This window comes from Chelonus insularis, unplaced genomic scaffold, assembly GCF_013357705.1.
Source record: "Chelonus insularis isolate UGA/USDA-ARS -01 unplaced genomic scaffold, ASM1335770v1 contig_25_pilon, whole genome shotgun sequence".
Taxonomy (NCBI): domain Eukaryota; kingdom Metazoa; phylum Arthropoda; class Insecta; order Hymenoptera; family Braconidae; genus Chelonus; species Chelonus insularis.
This window is the reverse complement of record NW_023276451.1, coordinates 106,081-127,492: the sequence shown is the minus strand read 5'-3', so window position 1 is coordinate 127,492 and position 21,412 is coordinate 106,081. Positions and strand designations below refer to the sequence as shown.

The window sequence follows — 21,412 nt, the reverse complement described above, 5'->3', positions numbered from 1 at the left end:
TAAAGTGTGAAACACGTTAAAAATTTTATTTTACTGAACGAATAATACTGAACAAATAGTTTAAAAATTTTCATTGCCGGCTTTCACGGAACAACACATTACTGACGCGCGCCATTTCCGCCATTTTAGAGACTTCTGTTTTACCAGCAGGATGTTCTGGACGATTTGACCGATTCAGTGAAATTTTGCGCATTTTAGTTTCAAGAATTATTACTACTTGCGCTACTGTCGTTCATACGTACAGCACAAAGACAAAAAAAAGTCAAAATGGTGAAAAACACGCAACAGTTTCGATTCTTTTAGTAAATAAATGTCTAAATTTGTAGTAATTAAATTCACGTACAGTGTTCAATATGTGAGTAATCGTGTTCGAATGACCCGAAGATTAAAATAATAACGTGTCACTCACGGAAAGGGAGCGAAAATTGATGACGAAGGTAGGTCAATAGGCTTTGTTTATGAAAATCAGCTGTATTGCCAAACATTCGAGTCACTTTTTTTCTCTATATCATCCGATGGCATTTCTTTGTTGGCACAATGTGTTAACACAAAGGAAAATTTTTAAATATGTGAAAAAAAAATTGCGAATAATGGATAACTATAACATGATGGAAACAAAAAACATCATGTAATGAATAACATAATAAGTGGTATGGTAATGTAATAGAATAACTAGAAACAGTATTCAAAAAAAAAATATTATGTATCAGTAAATATGAGTCAAGGTAGAACAACGAGAATAGAATACTCGCGTCATACATAGAGACAAATGTCACGTGTAATAAGTGTATTTTAATATTTCTTTCATGTAATCAATTCGCAATAGATTTTTTTGAAAAATTATCATGGTCAATTCCTTGAGAGTATTATCATTTCTCAGGCCATTCGACATCGCGTTGTCATCTCGACCTCACAAATGATCTGCATTTTACTCTTGTTTTGGGAGTGCAAATGTTGACTGGTAGTTAATGATATTGAATGAAATGAAAGAATGAAACGTGACACTATTATAACCTGCGGGGAGCCAAATCACAGAGCAAGAACGGTAAGGCTCCAGATTTTCAAGTACAACAGTAATTCATTTTATTCTATCATATTTCATTTCTTCAGCCATCTCTTTTGCATGTCTTTCTTATATTAACTTTACAGTGCATGAATTTTTTTTTTCATTTGGTTCATTCTTTCTCTAACTCCAATTTATTATTGTCGAGTAATAAATAAAAGAGAAAGGGAATATTTTCGTTTTCAATTTATTTTTTTTTTATTTAGTGATAGAGTGGACTGTCCAAAACATTCAACATAAACTTTCGAATCAAATCTTTTATTCATTCGGAGTATTTATGGATACTCGTAATTATACTTGCAAAAATTGATCAAAATATGAATGGGAGCATTCATTTAGGTTGTTTGTCTAGAAACGATGTAACAGACAATCACTTTAATCTGATTAGAAATGCTTTGGAGTGTTTTTAAAAGAACTCACTAGAAATGAATATTTTCAAAGATGAAAATATTTAAAAAATGCTTATTTATATCGAGAACTAAATATCATCAGTTTAAATGGACAGCTCACTCTTAAAATAGCTCATTAATTTCTGTGAGCATGAGTAAAAATTATGAAAACAATTTTTTCCATATTTTTGGATTGATCTATGAAGAATCTGTAATTAGTATAAATATAAATCATTAAAATGTTTTCATAATTGCAAATTATTATTTGATACTCAATTCGATATTTATCAAAGTTATTAAAAACTTTTATGTAAATGTATGAAATGTTGACAAAGTATAAAAAATTGTGCATCAATTTAAAAGATTGTCATTGACATTTAAATTATTGGATAAAAATGAATTAAGATTAACTGAATTTCAGATGACAACAGTACTGGATGGCAGCTACCAACAGCTCGATCCTTATTCAGGAGAGGATGGAGATGGAGGAGGTGATGACCCCGACGAAACACCACATGAATCTGGTGTCATGATTCATGTGGTACCAGAGGGAGGAAAAGCGAGATGGAATCATATAGAAGATTTAGATTCTTTCTTTACAAGAATGTACCATTACCATCAGAAGCATGGATTTGCCTGTATGATGCTGCAAGAAGTTCTTGAACTAGGTCAATTCATTTTCGTCGTCACATTTTCAACTTTCCTCTTTCATTGCGTTGACTATTCAGTACTATTCAAGTAAGTAAAATTATTCGAAAATTTTTGGTTCTTAAATGAAATATTTCGATATAAACTTTTTTTAATTATTTCTCGTGAAGAATTTAGTTTTTTTTATTTTTATTATTATTTTTACAGAGATAAAGTAATAGGTAATGAATCGCATAAAGTATCAATAAGCGACGCAATCCTACCAAGAAGTGAAGTTTTAGCATCCATGGGTGTATTAACGCGTATATGTATTTTAATAGCCATAATTTTTTGGATTTTACGTCTAGTAAAAGTTTTATATCATTTAACACAGTTTTGGGACATAAAAATGTTTTTTAATACTGCATTGAAAATCGAAGATAGCGACCTTGACAATCTAACTTGGCATGAAGTCCAGAAACGCGTTAGAGAAGTGCAAAAAGATCAAGAAATGTGTATACATAAAAGAGAATTAACTGAATTAGATATTTATCATAGAATATTGAGGTTCAAAAATTATATGGTTGCTATGATCAATAAATCGCTTCTACCTGTGAGACTTAAAGTCCCTATTTTTGGAGAATTTATTTTTATGACAAGAGGATTAAAATATAACATGGAGCTGTTATTGTTTTGTAAGTACATGATTTTTATCTCGTTAAAATTAATTCTAATTATGTTTTACCTAGAATTGAGAATATATACGCAGTCAAAGACAGTTAACTTTTTAATGGACTTATTTACATCCCATTGAAGTTATTTTGGAAAAAAATATCCTTTCGTCACAACAAAAAATTTCCTCTTAATTGATGATTAATTATTCTTTACAGGGGGACCTTGGTCGCCTTTTGAAAATAATTGGCACCTGAAAGAGGATTATAAGAAGTTAAATAAGCGACAAGAGCTCGCGCGAATATTGTCTAAACATATTTTATGGGTTGGAATAGCTAATTTTATCCTTTGCCCTTTGATATTATTGTGGCAAATTTTGTATTCATTTTTTAATTATGGAGAGGTAGTTATTTATTATTTCCAAATATATGATAAATCTGTTATGATTTAATTTTTACAAATATTTGATTTTATAAAATCACGGTTTTTGATTTTCTCATTTATTTTTCTATTTGTTATTCTAGATTATCAAACGAGAACCAGGAACTCTAGGAACTCGAATGTGGTCTCTCTATGGCAGACTTTATCTCCGTCATTTTAATGAGCTAGATCATGAATTAAATGCTCGATTAAATCGTGCCTATCGTCCAGCTTCAAAATATATGAGTATATTTACTTCACCCGTGATGACAGTAATTGCAAAAAATGTTACATTTATTTGTGGTAGTATTCTTGCTGTACTTCTGATACTGACAGTCTACGATGAAGATGTTTTAACAGTAGAACACGTTCTCACTACCATGACTGTACTAGGAGCTCTCGTGGCAGTTGCTCGTGCTTTTATTCCTGACGAAAATCTAGTTTGGTGTCCAGAAACTCTCCTCACTGCAGTTTTGGCACACACTCACTACCGACCAGACAGCTGGAAAGGTCATGCTCATACCCAATCTACACGAGCTCAAGTAGCTCAGCTTTTTCAATATAGAGCTGTTCATCTTCTCGAAGAATTATTATCGCCCCTTCTTACTCCATTTATCTTATGTTTCCGGATGCGTAATCGAGCCCTAGATATTGTTGACTTTTATCGGAACTTTACTATCGAAGTTACTGGAGTTGGCGACGTTTGTAGCTTTGCCCAAATGGATGTCAGAAAACATGGTCATCCAATGTGGCAAACTCTTCCTATTACACCTGAAGAAGATCGAACTGATGGCTTTTATAATTTGTATGATGGACCACAAACCTTACAAGTGCCAGCATCTAACCAGTATACTCAAGCAGAGGATGGAAAAACAGAGCTCTCATTAATTCACTTTACATTAACTAATCCAGAGTGGAAACCTCCGAGCCATGCAGAGTCATTTGTTACTGCTTTACGAGAACGAGCACGAAGAGAAGTTGATACTGTTCCCACAGATATAATGAATCCTTTGATGACTAGTCTGAATAGTCTCTCAAGTCTTGGACCTGGTGTAAGTTATCTAATTAAATTTATAATTCTGCCGATCAGTATAAAAAAACTATTCATTATAATAAATTTTAAGTACTTAATAAGATGAATTCAATATTTTAACTTGAGTATAATTTAATGACTTTTTTATTACAATATATCACGATATTGATTCGAATCCGTGCTTTCATTTCAGTATAACGATATTGTATCCAACATTATTCGTAATACAGTCGTAAACCACCTGAGTGTACCGAGTATGAGCAATATATTCGCAAATCAATCGACTGTAGCAAGCACCTCAGCTGTCGAAGCATCAGGTAATCATTCTGATGGATTATCAAGTGTTGTGAGACGCGGAATGAGTAAAGCTGAAGGACCACTACATAATGAAAGAGGTCTTCTGTATGGCTTGCAACAAGGTATATCTAATCAATCTCTTGGTGCTTCCGTGTTTGGATCAGGTCAGGAAATGACACCGGATTTATCAATTCCTGTCGAATTTACTGCTGCTGATATGTCTTTATCTACTTTGTACCTGCATGAACTTCATCATAGACAAGTGAGTTCAATTCATTTATTAAATATTTAAGAGACGTCATATTTCTCAAATTATTAATGAAGATCATTGGATGAAAATTAACAGATAAATTTTTCATCACTCTTATCTAATAATATCAACTATTTTTTCAACAATTAATTAGTTATTATTAGATTTTAAGAAGCGCATTTTAGTGAAAAATAAATGAGATTATTCAATGTCAAAACGATATTAAAAGAAAAATGTATAAAAAAGATGGAATTGAAACAATTTATCTTCTTATAAAATATAAAAATAGATTAAAATAATGACACTATAAATTTTAATAAGCTGTTTTGGATTTTAGATAAGACGACGAGGATACCAGGAAATGGCAACGAGAAGTATATGGCAGCGAAGTCCCGTTCAAGAGTTAGCTACTTTACCGGAAGTGAGACAAGAAAGAGCACCTTTACTGCAACATCAAGATTCTTCTATACGCTCAGCCCGAGACTCCTAGCATCAATATTTAGTTTAATTCAATTAATGCCTAGTGAACTGGTGCAATCATTGACCCTTTAAATTAATAAAGTATTTTCATTGATCTAATTACAACTTTATCATTTATTATAAATAAAAAAATTTTTTTCAACAAGAGGTAAGGATTACAGGATGATATTAATAAAATTTATTCACAATCAGAAAATTATTTAATTTATATGACTTGTTACACTATTCATGTCAGTTATTTAAATCAATTATTTTTAATTTTTTTATTATTGCAAGATACGTAAAATGATTAAATATAAGTGAAATGATATTTTCACATTATTTTGTTCGTTAACAAAAATGTTGACATTTTTTATTGATAATAAGTTTATATATACTCTTATCTTGTAAAAATAATTATAAAAAAAGAAACTTTTAGACGTAAAAAAATAGATTGATAGTTTGTTTAGCTGTCTTATACACAACGTATTTGATAAATGATTATTATTTTTTTAAAACAAAAAAATTCACAATTATTGTTGTATAAATGAATTGTAAAAAATTTATATTCTTTAGGTCTTTTGAACTTACAAAAATACCAATTATCTAAAAAATGATCAAAATATAATTTAGATTATTTCGTGTAAAATGCGTCGAATTGTATTACTTCGATATGTAATTTTATAATGTGTGGCGAAAAATAGCTATTTAGTAAGCTAATATGAAAATTATGAATGTGTGCATGTTCGTTCTTACATCAAAATCATGGCATTTTATTATAAAATAAGTGTCCCAAGTTTCTAGTCACACCTTCATGTAATTTTCTGAATGAGAAGGTTGATAATTTATTTTTGAATCGATGCAGCTATCTAGTGAATAATTGTTGATAGTATGCATTACACATATGTAAATATAATATACATTAAACAAATTAATTAAAATAGAATGTAATGCTTTTATATACATCGACAACTTTTAGATTTAAAAATCACAATATTTCATTTACATACAGGTTGTTCTAGTTGATAAATAACAAAAAATATGTCATAATTTTTTGTCTGAAATTGCTTAAATGGAATTTCTGTGCAATGATTTATACGGTGAAAAAGTTCGTTCACTCAATTATGGACTGAAATTACTAATACATACGTTTTTAGCTACTAAATCATAAATACAAGCCATTAATTATAAATACAAATACGATAAAATATTCACTCTAAGGGTTTTAATGTAATTTAGAATGATGAATTAAATACTTTTTATATGAATATATGACGGTCTATCAATTCTAATGTTTCCTATCAATATCGACTACTATTGCAGAAACATTTGAACATAGTCGTTGTCAATGCTTCATTAAGTTATACTATTATTTATTTAATTTGATCACAAATGGATTTAACAAAGTATAATTTACGGTGCAATCGAAGTATTAGCGAAAAAATGATGAAGAAGGATTTCATTTACGATATTAAATCTACACAACTTTCTTTTTATAAGGTTAAGATGATTGCTTTTTCATTTCCGTGAAATTAATTAGTTCTTCTAGTTTTGATTTTTATTTTCTAAAATTTTGTAGTAAATACTAAAAAATAAAATAGTTTAATTCGATTCAATAGAAGTCAGTTATCCAAATCGAGACTAGATGAACTAATTGAAACAATTTTTTGATTATTTTTCGAAATTATTAATTATTATTATATTTATTTATGGAATTGGTCGAAAATAAATCCTCAACTGAACAGACATCGCAAAAGTCCATGAAACCCGATGTTATTTATCAGTTTCCTCACCAAGTATCAATTAATAATGAATTACGAAACTACGACGGGGAATTATTGGTAAAATTGTTATTAATCGATGGAGTCTATATAACTTATTCAGTAAAATAATTAATAATAGGAAACTAATTTACAACTTCCTGTACAACGAAGTTTAAACTTTGAGTGTAACTTCTGTCACGAATCACTTGCAACTTTATTTTCACTTTCGACTCACGTTAAGTTTCACTTGAAAGAGTTCTGCAAGAAGTGCTACTGGATATTGGAAAATAACGAAAGTATAAAGCAGCATGTTGAACAAAAGCATTCAATGAGTTGCAATCAAATTTTACTATAATTAGCATAAATTTAATATTAATGTTTTTTAAAGTTTATTATTGATATTAAAATCGGTTAAAAATTATTATTCATTAAAATAAAAGATTAAAAAGACCAAAGGAACTTCTTCTAGAGATAAATTAGAAACTATTCAAAATTTTATTTATAAAAATATGACTATGTTATAAAAATATGATTAACTCACTAGTTGTAAGAACTATTTAATTTAATGTTGAAAAATAATTCATTACCTCTGTCAAGTTTATTCATCTACGGCTCATCCGCTGGGGAATTAGATTCTCGTGAGTCCTTAAAACTGTTTGATAATTCAGGTGCAAACGTATTAAGCACAGAATTAACTTCTGTCGTACAGTTGACAAATGTCAGTTGCTGTCCACGTAGTTTTAGATCATGAGATAGGAGTTTAATATTCTGCAACACACAAAAACCAAAAAAATTGTAGTCTATCACTGTCACTAAGATCTTCCTTCATCCTTTATTCTTTAGATAAAACCCGTGATCTAGAGAAATGTAAATTTATTCTTAAATAATCTAAGATTGTAGATGCCAGAAAATAAATATCTTTTACTTAATAAATTAAAAAAATCAAGAGACATTGTCGAAAATATTCTGTTAATTCTAACATAAATATTGTGTCAAGGAACTTAAAATTTTTTTAACAAATTTTTGATTATTTAAAATCGTAGATAATAAATTCTCTAGATATCTAAAATATCTGCCGTATTTTAAGAAAAAATCTGGTATCTTTCTTCGTGTAGTCTCGCTATTATCATCGAGCTAATAAATTTGCAGAATCACAAAAGTAAATTCATCTCGTCTGAAAAGTTTTCTATCAAACTTAAGAATTTAACTTGAGTTTAGATCTCTAAAGTGATTACGATCAACCTTGACCACAATCTAAAGTATTGGATATTTAAATAAAGAATTGATATAAACTTCTATAAGAGTAAATAAATGAATCAAACAATTCTTATTATGTAAAACATCAGTCAAAAGTAACTAGATTTTTTACCAATTCATTCTTATTATTCCAAATGTCTTTTATCATCTGTTCGGGTGTTCATAAGTAAAATTGAATATACGTCTTTGAGAGATCGTACTATGAATGTTGGTAAATCTCATAAGTAATTCAGTGATAAGTCTGAACCCAGTACGGTTGATTATTATCATAAGAATTCAAAATCATTCAATCATTTTCATCGAGACTGTATGAAGAATATTTCAAAGCTTCTGTTAATTTTCATGAATATTAATATTCATATAATGATTTTTATGCTACCATTGTTTGAAATAAAAGTAGGATGTATTATCAAAGAAAGTAGAATGTAAATAAGAATAAAACTGAAAGGAATTAAAAACATTATACCTTTGCAACAGTAACGTCGATCCGCTTCAAATTCTTGCAGTCAAGTATCGCGTTTCCAAGGTTTTCTTCAGTAAGTCTCATTATATTTACACGAAGATTTTCTGCTGCTGGAAATGTCACTGCTTCTTCCGGTGTGACGTGAATTGAAGTACAGCCATCGATCTTAAAGAAGAGGACTAATATATGAACAGAATCGAGTAAATAAATTTATATCGAGAGAGCAACCGACGATATTTCATGGCACAAAATAAGTCATGTATAAAATCAATAAACTATTTTAACGTTTGATTCTAGAATTCGTATTGTCTTTTATTAATATCAACTCTAAGTTTACATTTTATTTAAATTTAGTTTTTTCTTCATTAATATGCGATTTTTGTTTCTTAATTATCCGTTACTAAAGTTAAAGTTTCTATAGAATATGTACATACTTTAGATGGTCATAACTTTCGAACAAATTGTTGGAAAAAATTTCTACGGATACTTTCAAATGACCAAAAAGAAATTTGCAATCATAAGTATACTTCAATCACTTGAATACCTCATATTGTGTCAATAGATAAAAATTCGCATGAATTATTTTAATTCTCTTATAGGATAAAAATTTTTAAAAACTTATTCAAAGTTCTATAAGTTTCATAAATAATTACAAACCTTGTTAATACTTTATAATTAGTGACAATAATTCGTTAATAACTTTACTAGAAAACTAACTTCAACTTTTTATATCTTTTCTTTTTATTAATCTTAGTTCATAAATATAAATTCTTGGTAAAATCCAATAAATAAATGATTCAAAACTCCCCTAATGTGAATATATTGTTAACTGTACTACTTACATTCGATTTCAAAGAGCTTTACATCAATTTATAATGGTTTTATACATTATAGCCAGAGTAGTAAAGGAAAAAAAGTATGAAGAAATTATCTGAAAAGCTTTTAGTTTTTAATATCTCCTTGAAAAGAATCTACAATTAATTGTTCACTTATTATTGTTCACAATATGTCAGATTAAATTGTTGCCATTATAATATACCAATATTTGTAAACATGTATTATTGGGAGACAATTGTTTATTATCAATCCTCTATATAGGTTCGATATAAATTTAATCGACCGTAAAACACGATTTATCGAATCCTTTAGGATATGTACTGAGTACATACATATATTTTCGATCATCTAAAGATAAGCGGATCATACTACAAGTTTTCGACCTTGCAACAAAGTTCTACTCGTGACTGGATTACCTTATATAAGCTTTAGGGAGAACAAAATACATCAGCAAAACGATTGATCACATCATTTAGACCTGGACCTAGGGGTAAAGTATTTTTACTGACTATTCTTCTTCTCACCTGATTTACAGAGATTTGTACTGAAGGTCTAGCTACAAAATATAGCAGAATAGCTAGGTTTAAAGCTACTCCAATGCCAATACCAATTTCTAGACCTAAAAAAACGCATGATAATAATGTAATCATCATCGTAAAGAAGTCCATCTCTGAAAAAGATTCAAAACATGTTCGATTAAATTCTTAAATGATTATAATAACCTAATCTAAAGTCTTTAATTAACATAAATTTTGATTGCTTACTTTTAGCATGCCAGAGCAAACGATAAGTCTCAAAATCAAGCATATAGTACATGGCGCAAATAATTATTCCTGCAAGAGTAGCTTTTGGAATAAATTTGAATGCATTTGACAAAAATCCAGTTGCTAAAAGCACTAAGCCACCTGTCAATTTATTTCATATGATGTAAATTGTTTAAAATAAATTTTAAAGCTTCGTTTCAATATTAATTTAATAAAAGAACAAAATTAAGCTCTATGATTAATTAAATTTAATCTAATGAATCTGGAGATTATTGATTTAATTACAATGGTACAGAAGCGTTGTTTTGTTTTTGATTAAAACGAACGCAATCTGTCTGTCAGTCTGAGTTTTATCTGATAAACGATTTGATCCGCATTTAAAAAAAAAACCAATAATTTGAATGTTTACAAAATATTTATAAGCAAAAATTTTGCCATATTTAGTTCAAAAACAATCATATGCGATTCGATGGAAAGTTGTGATAACTTTATGACTAATTATGGAGATAAAACTTATAAATTATTCAAATTAAGTGTTGCTAATGAAAGTTGAAAAATGTTTTACTATTGCCAACTAAATTTAATAGTTTTAATGAACATCAGCTTGTAAAGATGATTAATTAATTCTAGCCTCAGTGGAGATAAACCTGTATCAAAATGCACATATTCATTCCCTTCCCTTAATTTTACTCTATTTGATTTTCGTAGAATAATTACTTTTCAACGGACACTGTAACCCGTTAACTTGTCAACGAATCTTAGCTCCAAGTTAATTTGCATCTTGGCAAAAAGTCTTCTACTGTCTTTTGAATTCTGCGTAAATGAAATTTATGGACTTCAAGTTTTTCCTTTAGCAAATCTTTGATCATTTTTTCTAAAAGTTACAATTTTATCATTTAATTAAAGATTTACTTGCCAGTAAATATTCCTCCTAAAGTTGTTCTTACACCGGAAGCATAATTTACTGCTGTTCTCGTGAACGATCCTGTAACTGGCATCGATCTTACGAAAGAACCAAATATATTGCACATACCGAGAGCTAGCATTTCTTGAGTGGCATCTAGTGTTTTCCCCATGGCTATAAAGTAACAAAATAATTTATTTAATTATAATAAACAACTCCGGGATTTTATATAGATAATATTATAAATTTTTTTGAGCATTCACTTTTAATATCAATTCAAAGTTTGAGTGGATGACTATTGAACTAAAGCTTATATAAATTCAGTACCAAAAGCTTTAGCTATTGCGATGTGTTCGATTGTTGAAATAATTGGAATAGTGAACAACGTAGAGCCCATATTTTTTGTCATCTCTAGAAAATGATACGTGTTATTATTGAAGTTTGTTGAAAAAGGTGGTAGCGATAGTGGAGGTAATCCTGCGTCCATTGAACCTGAAATCCAGTTAAATTGCTTACTTTTTATATGAAATATTAAATTTTAATTTACTTATGAGAATTAGAATAAAAAATTTTAAACTACATACCTGTAAGTCGAAATGGTTCCATATTATACACATGGAAAATATATGCTGCAACTGCACCAACAATTACTGCGAGTGCATTTCTCGTGAGACCTATTGTCCATCCAATCTTTTCACGTGTTGATCCTGTCCTTTTTCCACGGACGTTCTACATTAAACATAATTTATTATTGCAACTATTGAATATTAATTATTCTTTCGTACTAGAAGTGAGTATATGATATGAAATTATGAACATAATTTAGCTCACTATTAATATTTAGAATAAAAAATCTTGTATTCATAATAGAATTAATTGAGGATTTAACATTAGAATTGATTACTAATAAGATGGTATTAGTAGAAGCGATTATGTTGGATTAATATGATACACAGGTGCTTTTTATTAGTATTCCTTAACTAATGTCTTACAATTATTTACATTATTCATAAATGTCAAAAGTAGTCAAAATATAAAATTATTTGAAACTGGCTCTGGTTTCTTTTTACAAGTTATTTTATATTTTAGGATAATAGTATTTGTACCCATCAATTGATATTTTGCCAATTTACAAATTTAAAAAGCATTGAACGAAACATTGCTAGATATAAACATAGTTTTTACATGAGTAGTTTCTACAAACCTTCTAATTTTTATTGCCCATTCATAATCGTCTTTTGAAAGCTTTATTACATGATCAGTTTTGAGGAAATCTTGAAAGTGATGAAACCGGACAAATGAGAAAATTCTCATTAGTTATTCGGAATGTTCACAACATTTATTTTGGTATTAAAACTTCGTGTTTAATACCGAAAAAACGTGAATGAGTGCATTTACATGAACATTTAAAGCCCTGAAATCAATATAAATTTTTATTTTTTTCTATTTCCATAATTTTTTTCATAAATCCGCCGTAAAAACAAAGATTTTAAAAAAAATCACTCCAAAATGCTGATTTTTCGATTTTCTAGAGCCAAATAACGAGGGAACCACGATAGTATAAAATTACCAAAACTTCTAATGAATTAATCTAGCTATTTGTAGAATGTGTTGTTATAATGATAGCGGAGTGACTTCTTAATACAACTCCTATTCTATCGATCAGTGATGAAATAAAAATATATAAGTCTGATAAAAGGTATTTACCTTGAGAATTACAAGGCCAATTAAGGTACTAGTGCCAAGGATGATGTCGTATACATTCATTTTATCATAGTCTTTGAAAATAGATGTAAGGGCACGAATAAGGTCTTCACTTCTACCAGGTATACCTAAAAGAGATTTAAACTGTGAGGCTGCGATGTTGATTGCTGCTGCTGATGTGAAACCCGTGATGACAGGCAGTGATATAAAATCAAGCAAAAAACCTATAAGACAAATCGAAAGATAAATGACTAAAACTTTAGCTATGGAAGAAATTCATCGATTGATCGAAAAAGTAATGTTTTTTTTGATAGACTGGTGGTGAGAAATAAATCAATGTCATAAGAACTTATGATACAGTGCAAGTAGCCAACTAGTGAAAAATTAGTTGAACATGAATGTGTGATAAATAAAATTACATTAATAAAATATTGAATTACTATTGTTACGTGACTTATTTGAAAAATTTAGAAAAACAATAGCTCATAAATTATTGATTGATTTAGGCATTTTATACAAATTTTATTTGCTTGAAAAGAATTTTTTGGGGAACTTAAGAATGTAATTGATGCGAGAAAAAATAGCCTTGAAGAAAATTGACTGTCTTACCCAAATGGAAAATACTAAAGAGAGCGATGATGCATCCTTTGAGAAAGCAAATTAGTACAGCTATATCCGCACCATAATTCATCACTAAGGGTTGAACTATTAAAGCCATAATAGCTGTAGGACCAATCGTAATATTTTTGCAGGATCCAAAGATGACGTAGATAAAACATCCCATAAATGCTGAATATAGACCATACTAGAAATATTAAAATAAATGATATTAATGAATTTTTATGACTTTATAGGGAGTATTAAATCTTAAAGTTTGTAGATTGGAATTATTTAAGAATGTATAATATTTTAATAATTTTCTTTTAATTTATCGTTTCAAAATATAAATATATATTGATTTGAAGAGGAATAAAGAAAGTAATTAAGTATTCCGTAGGAAATATTTGTGGGTTTTTATAAATACTATTTAGAGACGATAGTAATTTAAAATTTTCTATCAAAATATTTAATAAGAAATTGTTTATTTCTGTTTTTCTTAATTGATTATTTAAAAATGATTTATTTTTAAACACTCCAAAATAGACAAAGAAAAGTAGCTTTTTATTAATGATCCGTTGAAACGTTTTAGATGAGTTATAAGTTTTCTTATAGTAAAACAAAAATAAATTAGATCTTAAATATATATATTTAAAAATGTGTTTTAAGAAATATAAAAAAGCGATATTAGAAGAAAAAAATTCTGATATTTTGTCCACAGAAATGCAAATGGAATTTAATTGATTTTAAATAAATGTTTGATCAAAGAACTCATATCATTAAAACTTCTTTTATAACTGTAAGAATTATTCTCTAAAACAAGATTAACAAAAATGGGTAGATTCCTTTAAGTTTTAAGTCTACCCAGGAAATGTTTGAACGACGAAAAAATGATGATAAATATAGGAATCGATTTTATGTCGAAAGTTATTTTATCATGGTAGTGCTTTTACCTCGGGACCCAATCCGGCGACGACCCCGTAAGCGATACCTTGTGGTATAGCCGTTAGTCCAACAGTAATACCAGCCAAAGTATCTTGCAGCAACCATGACGGTTTGTATTTTGGAATCCAGTCAAGAATAGGAAATCGACGTTTAACATATGTCTTAGCAGAGATGGTTTCACACTTCACTGTAACATTTTATTAAGTTTAAATTTCACATTCAATCTTCCGTTAAGAAATTATGCTAATTGGAGTTTAAAGTAAAGATAAGTTTTCTAATGCTACTCCACATCAAATTTGAGCACTTATTGATTTCATTATGTAAAGTTATTCAATCATATTTCATTCAAATTTCATTAGTTATTATTCAACACTATATGTAAATTTTTTGAAAAATTTATTACTTGTACAGATTGATTTTTCAGTGACTTTCAACGATTAATTTTCAATCTCCGATTCCTCACGTCAATTGGCTTTCTTTTACTTTCAGTTGACTGATTTAACGTTAATAATCACTATCTTGACAATCGCATCGCTATTTATCCATCTATCTTTAGCTTTATATAATATTTCCTTATCAAGTTTTTTTTATTACGAACATAAGCTTAATTGGGATCGTTTTTTTATATTCCAATCTTCAAATGTCATTATATTCATGCTAGAATCATGATCTTATAAAAATTTTATTTTATTGGATACACTTCTAACACGTTAATCCAATTTCTACTATAATCATCAGAATTTACAGAAAAGAATACTAGAAAATATTTATGCATTTTTCTTATCAGTTATTATTAATGAATTCGTTTTCTTTTTTTAAATTTATCTGCATTTAATCTGCAGTAAATATTCATTAATTCAATTCAACAGTATTAAACAAACTTTTGTGTGTGAAATTATGTCAAACATTCATGAACTAAAATTTATCGTAAACCGAAGCTTATTTGATTTGACCAGTTTTGTTTTACGATTCTGTCGATTTTTGCCAACCGATTTTGGAGGAAGATTCCTAGTATAGATTCAAAATCTACTTCGTATATATCTTTGGTCCACTCAGAGAGACCAAAAAGTTTGTGCACTACAAGATAATCAAAACGGTTGAATAACCCCAGTTACAGTGCTATTTTCTTCCATAATTTGACACCAATATTGATTCTTGGAAGAATTAAATTGCCCTAATCTTATAATTACGATTCCAACTATAACTTCTCACTGGGAAGTTAATTAATATCAATTGAACCTAATTTTTTTCGTCGTTTACCAGTACCTCATGATTTGCCAGTTCGTGAAATAATGATGAAATGAAAAGGATATCTATTCTTTCATGTAAAAGACTTATTTTTTGACATAAGTTATACAATTCCAATTATATTTTATTTATTAATTTAACTTATTTTCTAGACATTCTCACCTTATCGTTTATCTTCATCGATCATTTTAAGTTAAATTGATCTAATCTACTTTTTCAGCTGATTATTAATAAAAGCTTCCTCCTTGTCAAATGCTCGTATCCTCAAATTATCAAAGTTTGTATATTCATATTCTTGAATGACATGCAAGTTAATTTCTATCTTTATAATTTCTTCTAATTTATTTATGAGTTTTTTGTCTAACAAAAAAATATGCTTGTCTGAAAGGTGTCTGTATGTGAATGTTAGAGAGAGGTAAGAGATGGAAAACGCATGCGCGTAGTCAAAGTTTCCCTCGAAATAGATTGAGTTAGCATGCGGAGATCACAGTGCCGCGTGAAACGGCGAACCCAATGCAAGGCTGGTCCTGTGAAAAATGTCATTCAGATCAAACAGAAATTTCGATAATTCTTATTGAGTAAGAATTCATAAGATTTATTATTTCATTATTTTTTTACATTAAAAATTCATTGAATTTTTTCACTTTAAATTTTCTATGTAATGTGCCAGCGAATATATTTTTTAACGAATTGCTTTTTTGATTTTTTTTTGTTTATAAAAACTGCAAGAAGTGAAAATGTTTTGTTACATCGTGGGAACTGATCATATTGGATCAAGATATGTTGAAGGGTTTAAAAGTATGTCAATTCAGAAACATTGATTGATTATTAAAGACTTGCATAGTATTAAGAAATTTAAGTGTCGACGGAATGTTGAACGTGTGCCAAAGCTCTGTATACTTATTTTACAAGGTGTTTGTTCATCTTCAGCATCAAGTTCTGAAACTAACCAGTTTCATGTGAAAAAAAAGTTTTATCTTTTTTAATATCTGCTAAATGATAAGTAATTAACTTAAAATATGATCCATTCATAAAAAAAATAATTACAAATAAAATTAAAAAAAAAAGCTCAAATAAACGAAATTAGTGTATTGAATTTAATCTACCTAGAATATAGTCAAAATAAACATAGTAGCCAGTGCATGAAAAACAACGAATAATTATAATGAACTCGACAATAATTGCAATACTGTGCTGTATTGTTTATTAAAAAATAAATGTACCACATTCAGAGAGAACTGAATAATAAATTTTAAAAAATAGTACGAACATTCAGTAAACTGAAGTGCATAGTGAATATTTTGTAAAGTCAAGTGAAAAATGAATAAGCAAAGTGCAAATACAATTTTAAATATTTGCTCAGAAGATTTTTAAATTATTTGAATTAAACCACATAATTGAAGAAACGAAATGTCAACGAATGTCGATGTTATTTGGCCTAGAGAACCTTTTGAGGAATCAACGACACATGTAATGCATGGACATAACAGTTCCACTATTTTCAGGTGAGATAACAAACGTAGGAAATACTTATGTAAATTACATGGGCATGGTTATTATTTATGATTATGATGCTTTAACGATTATTAATTGCTGCTTGATTGTTATAATGTGTAGTGTATAATCCTTTCTCATAAATCATAGTCACTCGGGAATGACCTTAAACTCAAGTTTTGATAACAAGTTAAGTGATGAAGGATTCTATAAAATATCTTACGGTTAAAAGTGTTAAATCAATTAAGAAATGGAAATCGAATCGTAGTGTGATTGGAAAGAAAATGTGTTTCTCTGATAATGATTAATTATAGACAGAGGCTTATTTATTTTATCAACGGAACGATATTTTTTCTGATGTTTATATTGAAAAAATTGATTAAGAGATGGTTTTTTTTCTAGACATAATTGATTTGATAATCTTAGTATGAATTAATATAAATTTTTTTAGAGAATCACAATGATTGGCATAATTTTTTAGCTTTGTTCATCAATTTTTTTTTTGTTCTGTTATTGTTAGAAGCAATTTAATATAATTCTGTTAATCGTAAAATATTATTCATGAATAATTTAACATATTAATTATAGACAGCATTGTTTTTCATACAGAAATTTTTTCTAATGGCTTTGGAAAAAATTGACTGTGCATTTTAGTATTTAAGAGGTAAAAAAGAGAACAATCATTGATTTAACGTTCTTCAATCGATGTATCATATTTAACAATTATAGTGAAAGTACATAGTTCAAAAAAATTGCTATCATAACAAGAAATGTATCGTAGATTTTTATCGGTCGGTTTGAGTTATGAATATATTGCAAAAAAAGTAAAAATAAATAGTAGCTCAATTCTATGAGAACCCAATCGACATACATTCATAATATTATATGAATGTATGTATAATACTATATCGTAATACTATGTATTACTATAAATTATACATGTATGTATAATTTAAAATATTATTAAGAGAAATCAATGAACAACGTTTTTTTTAAATCGTTAGCAACTTGATGAAATGAACATTATTTTTATTAATTATTTTGTTCGTCACGAATCAATCATTAAAAACTGACATGAAAGAAAGATAGAACACGGAAGAGATATAAGAATTGAGAATTGATACAATCATCTGTCCATAGAAATACAAACCACATTTCATACAAAAATGAATTCGACGACCTACACATTCTTTATTGAGATTTATCATCGTACTATTTTTTATTTATCGTAAAATTTTTTAGAATTATAATATCTTTGAAAAACTTGATAAGGACAAATTTAACTTCAATTAAAATTCTCAGACGATCTATGACATTTTTTTTTCTTTTTATTTAGAATGAAATATACATACATATTTAAATTTGAGTAAATAAGTATAAAAACGATTAAACATTCCCAAATGCTTTGGCTGATTTCATTATCTCTTGAGATACAAATTCTTGATAAATAATAGAAAAATCGCCAGTGACACTTTTAAAATTATCTAACTTTGAAATTAATTCACATAAATTAAGTCAACAAATATATTCATCATATCAAGTCATAATTGTTAGAAAATCATCTGAATAATCATATGCTGATAAATATGTACGTCTGAATGTAAATGATAAATAAATGTTGTCTCAAAATTGAGATAAACAAAACAAAAAAGATTATTACATTGAAATATTTTTAATTTTGTGATTTTGATGAAATTTATCGCATTCTTGTCACGTGGTTGCTACTTTCGTCTCAATGAAAAATGATAAAATATTTATGAGTATTTGCAATGTTTTATTCATAAATAATAAATTTATAAATCAAAGTTTTTTATCACATAGTTTTTTTTTTACTGTTTTCATAAATACGTATTTACAAATTTTATCATTTATCTTAATAAAAAACTCCATAAAACTTAGGACCTTATCATTGGTCCTCAAAGACTTTTCTCAATGAATTTACTTCTATCTATTAAGCCTATCGAAACGCAATAAAAACAAACATCTTCACATTTATCTATTTCGGTGCTTCTTCCGAATTACCATTAATCGAAATTTCCTGTCAATTTCTTCGTGTCTATGAATTTAATATTATTATATCTATCGTCTTTATGTGCTCATTATTATAAATAAATTTCGTCCATAAAAATAAAGGAAATAAAAATAATAGTTAGACATAAACTCCATAAAAATGAGAAAAATAGCCTGTTCGTAATTAAAGAAAACTTGAAATGATTAAAATCAATTCAGAACAATTAAAATTGCAATAAAAACTAATCCGCTATCAAATTTCTAATAAAATATATAACATACTTGTCTGCATAATGAATTTTCCAGATTAAATTTCCCGTTTATTACCGGATGTTTTTTTTTTCAAAACACAATTTCCAAAAAGCATACAATTTTTCGCATTACTTGATATTAAAATCACTTAATCACTTCTACCAGAGAAGAGAGACAAGTATAAAAGCTCAATCCTGGGTTAAAAATCCGGACTTAGTTTCAGCTAACGTGTCGGTAAATCCTAAAACTTATGTTCTCTGACCGCTAGTTGTCGCTTCGGAAAATTGATCGTCGACACGCCCCCAAATTTCAAAGCGCATGCGTAAATAAGGAAGTAGGGTAAAATTTCATATTAATTTCTAACTTTTAATCTTTGTTGTTAAATTAAATTGCACTTATTTAACTAAAAACATTAAATATAACTTATTTTTAGTTGTATATTTATATATTTTTAATTAAAATTATAACAACAGTATAAATTTTATTGTAAATATCAAAAAAGTATGATGGCTAACTGTTGTTAGTCCAGTTCCTTACGCATGTTATCCGGACTAAGTGTTAGCCGAGTTTAAATTATACTTTATTACAATCTGTATTATTATTATTATTATTAAGTATTATTACGTATTGGTAATAATCAACATTATTATGAACCAATTATATAATCATAAGCAAATATACACGTCAAGATTTATTAATGAACTTGTCACATTTTATTACTTCAATTGTCGGATAGTTTGCAAGAACACTGAGAAAAACAAACAGTTTCATTTCCTATTATTAGTTCTAAAATAACTTAACTATTTTATATTAAATGAGAAATCAACAGGATTGTAAATCCAAGTATGGGAATCAACTAGTAATTTTTTAGAATGAACGTACAATCAACCATGTCAACATTCTAATCAAATGATTTTATGCATAATACAGTTCTTTGATACAAATGAAAAATAATACGTCGTATGCCAGAATTAATTATTTTCCTACATAAGAAATTATTATTTGTTGCTCCTGACAAGTGTCTTTGGCAGTAGTAGTTAAAAAAGGATAATCCGTCATAAACTTGTGGTACCCTAATGTCTGCCGAAGATGGTTCAGCTAAACTTCAAGCTACCCAAACCCACAAGCAAAGAAGAGAGATTATTAGCTTTTTTTTTTTTACCCAAGGTTTTAATGTACTCAATTATTTTTTCCTACATTACAAAGATAAGTTCATAAAAGTTCAAATTCTACAGATATAAGTATAAGTTCACATGATATTCATAACAATCCTTCTGATCAAATGGATGTAATTGATGTTGGTGGAATTGCTCGGACTGAGAAGATAGCAAGTTGTTCATCTCGAAGTACGACTACGCGGAAGTTACTAGCTGTGTACAGACTAGTTAAATCTAATTTAGATATTTATCGATCAAAAGTTCGTGCGAGTTCTTTATAATATGAATATTAAATACTTTGAATTACCCCAGTAGCTTGTCCAGTGGCTCCTGGAGCTGTAGCACTATTATTAAGTAGTTTTATTAATAACAATAGTAGTACAAAATAATATGTTTTAATGTGCGGCATAATTAATAAATATATGAGTTATAAAGTATGTTATTCGTATTATCGTGTACTAGCTAAGAATAGACAAATTAATTGATAATTTTTATTAAACTATCTGTGATATTATAGTAAATCGAATGTTTATTCTAATTATTATTTCAATGATGCTAATCACATTCTAAGAGTAAATAAACCTTATATCTGAGAGTGATTCAAGTGATGTCAATGTTTGTTATAATTCTTAGTTACGTAAACTCTATATATTGTATTTCAATGATGATTTAGACATAAGTTAACTAGACATAAGTAAAATTAATTAGACATAAGTAATTACTTGTAACTTGAAAGTAATCTATTTTTATGATTATTCACTACAATAATTCTTATTTCGTTGATTATAATTGTTAAATAATATTACA

At 28.1% G+C, this 21,412-nt stretch overlaps 4 protein-coding genes across 10 annotated transcripts in view; 3 read left to right on the top strand and 1 right to left on the bottom strand.

Moving 5' to 3' along the window:
• Nucleotides 1-250: 250 nt before the first annotated feature.
• Nucleotides 251-5,376, top strand: Atg9 (autophagy-related protein 9). Of its 2 annotated transcripts, XM_035079715.1 has the most exons (8): nt 251-437; nt 881-1,045; nt 1,874-2,190; nt 2,308-2,774; nt 2,970-3,154; nt 3,276-4,223; nt 4,398-4,763; nt 5,089-5,376. In XM_035079715.1, the coding sequence occupies exons 2-8, from the start codon at nt 992-994 to the stop codon at nt 5,239-5,241; spliced, it is 2,490 nt and encodes an 829-aa protein (XP_034935606.1). In that variant the 5' UTR covers nt 251-437; nt 881-991; the 3' UTR covers nt 5,242-5,376. The 2 variants fall into 2 exon arrangements, with proteins under 2 accessions (XP_034935606.1, XP_034935607.1); XM_035079716.1 differs by lacking the exon at nt 881-1,045.
• Nucleotides 5,377-6,573: 1,197 nt separating this feature from the next.
• On the top strand, nt 6,574-7,328 carry LOC118064811 (uncharacterized). The gene is made up of 3 exons (XM_035079685.1): nt 6,574-6,710; nt 6,956-7,051; nt 7,113-7,328. The coding sequence occupies exons 1-3, from the start codon at nt 6,603-6,605 to the stop codon at nt 7,326-7,328; spliced, it is 420 nt and encodes a 139-aa protein (XP_034935576.1). The 5' UTR covers nt 6,574-6,602.
• LOC118064858 (sodium-independent sulfate anion transporter-like) lies at nt 6,696-19,757 on the bottom strand. Of its 5 annotated transcripts, XM_035079752.1 has the most exons (12): nt 19,479-19,756; nt 14,453-14,631; nt 13,512-13,707; nt 12,906-13,126; nt 11,783-11,927; nt 11,526-11,690; nt 11,211-11,372; nt 10,295-10,435; nt 10,055-10,200; nt 8,697-8,858; nt 7,561-7,741; nt 6,696-7,246 (listed from the first exon to the last, which is right to left on the bottom strand). In XM_035079752.1, exons 1-11 carry the CDS (start codon nt 19,486-19,488, stop codon nt 7,580-7,582), a joined length of 1,689 nt encoding a protein of 562 aa, XP_034935643.1. In that variant the 5' UTR covers nt 19,489-19,756; the 3' UTR covers nt 6,696-7,246; nt 7,561-7,579. The 5 variants fall into 5 exon arrangements, with proteins under 5 accessions (XP_034935643.1, XP_034935646.1, XP_034935647.1 ...); XM_035079755.1 differs by lacking the exon at nt 6,696-7,246 and having other exon boundaries at nt 7,467-7,741; nt 12,906-13,030; nt 19,479-19,757; XM_035079756.1 differs by lacking the exon at nt 6,696-7,246 and having other exon boundaries at nt 7,467-7,741; nt 12,906-13,030; nt 13,584-13,707; nt 19,479-19,757.
• Nucleotides 16,084-21,412, top strand: part of LOC118064859 (trissin receptor-like) — a 46,463-nt gene continuing 41,134 nt past the window's right edge. Inside the window, exons 1-2 of one of the 2 annotated variants that reach the window (XM_035079758.1) lie at nt 16,084-16,270; nt 16,422-17,197. In XM_035079758.1, coding sequence (XP_034935649.1) covers nt 17,103-17,197 — 95 coding nt within the window. In that variant the 5' untranslated portion in view covers nt 16,084-16,270; nt 16,422-17,102. Of the gene's footprint in view, nt 17,198-21,412 lie in introns of both variants that reach the window. The other variant, XM_035079757.1, reaches the window with a different exon arrangement.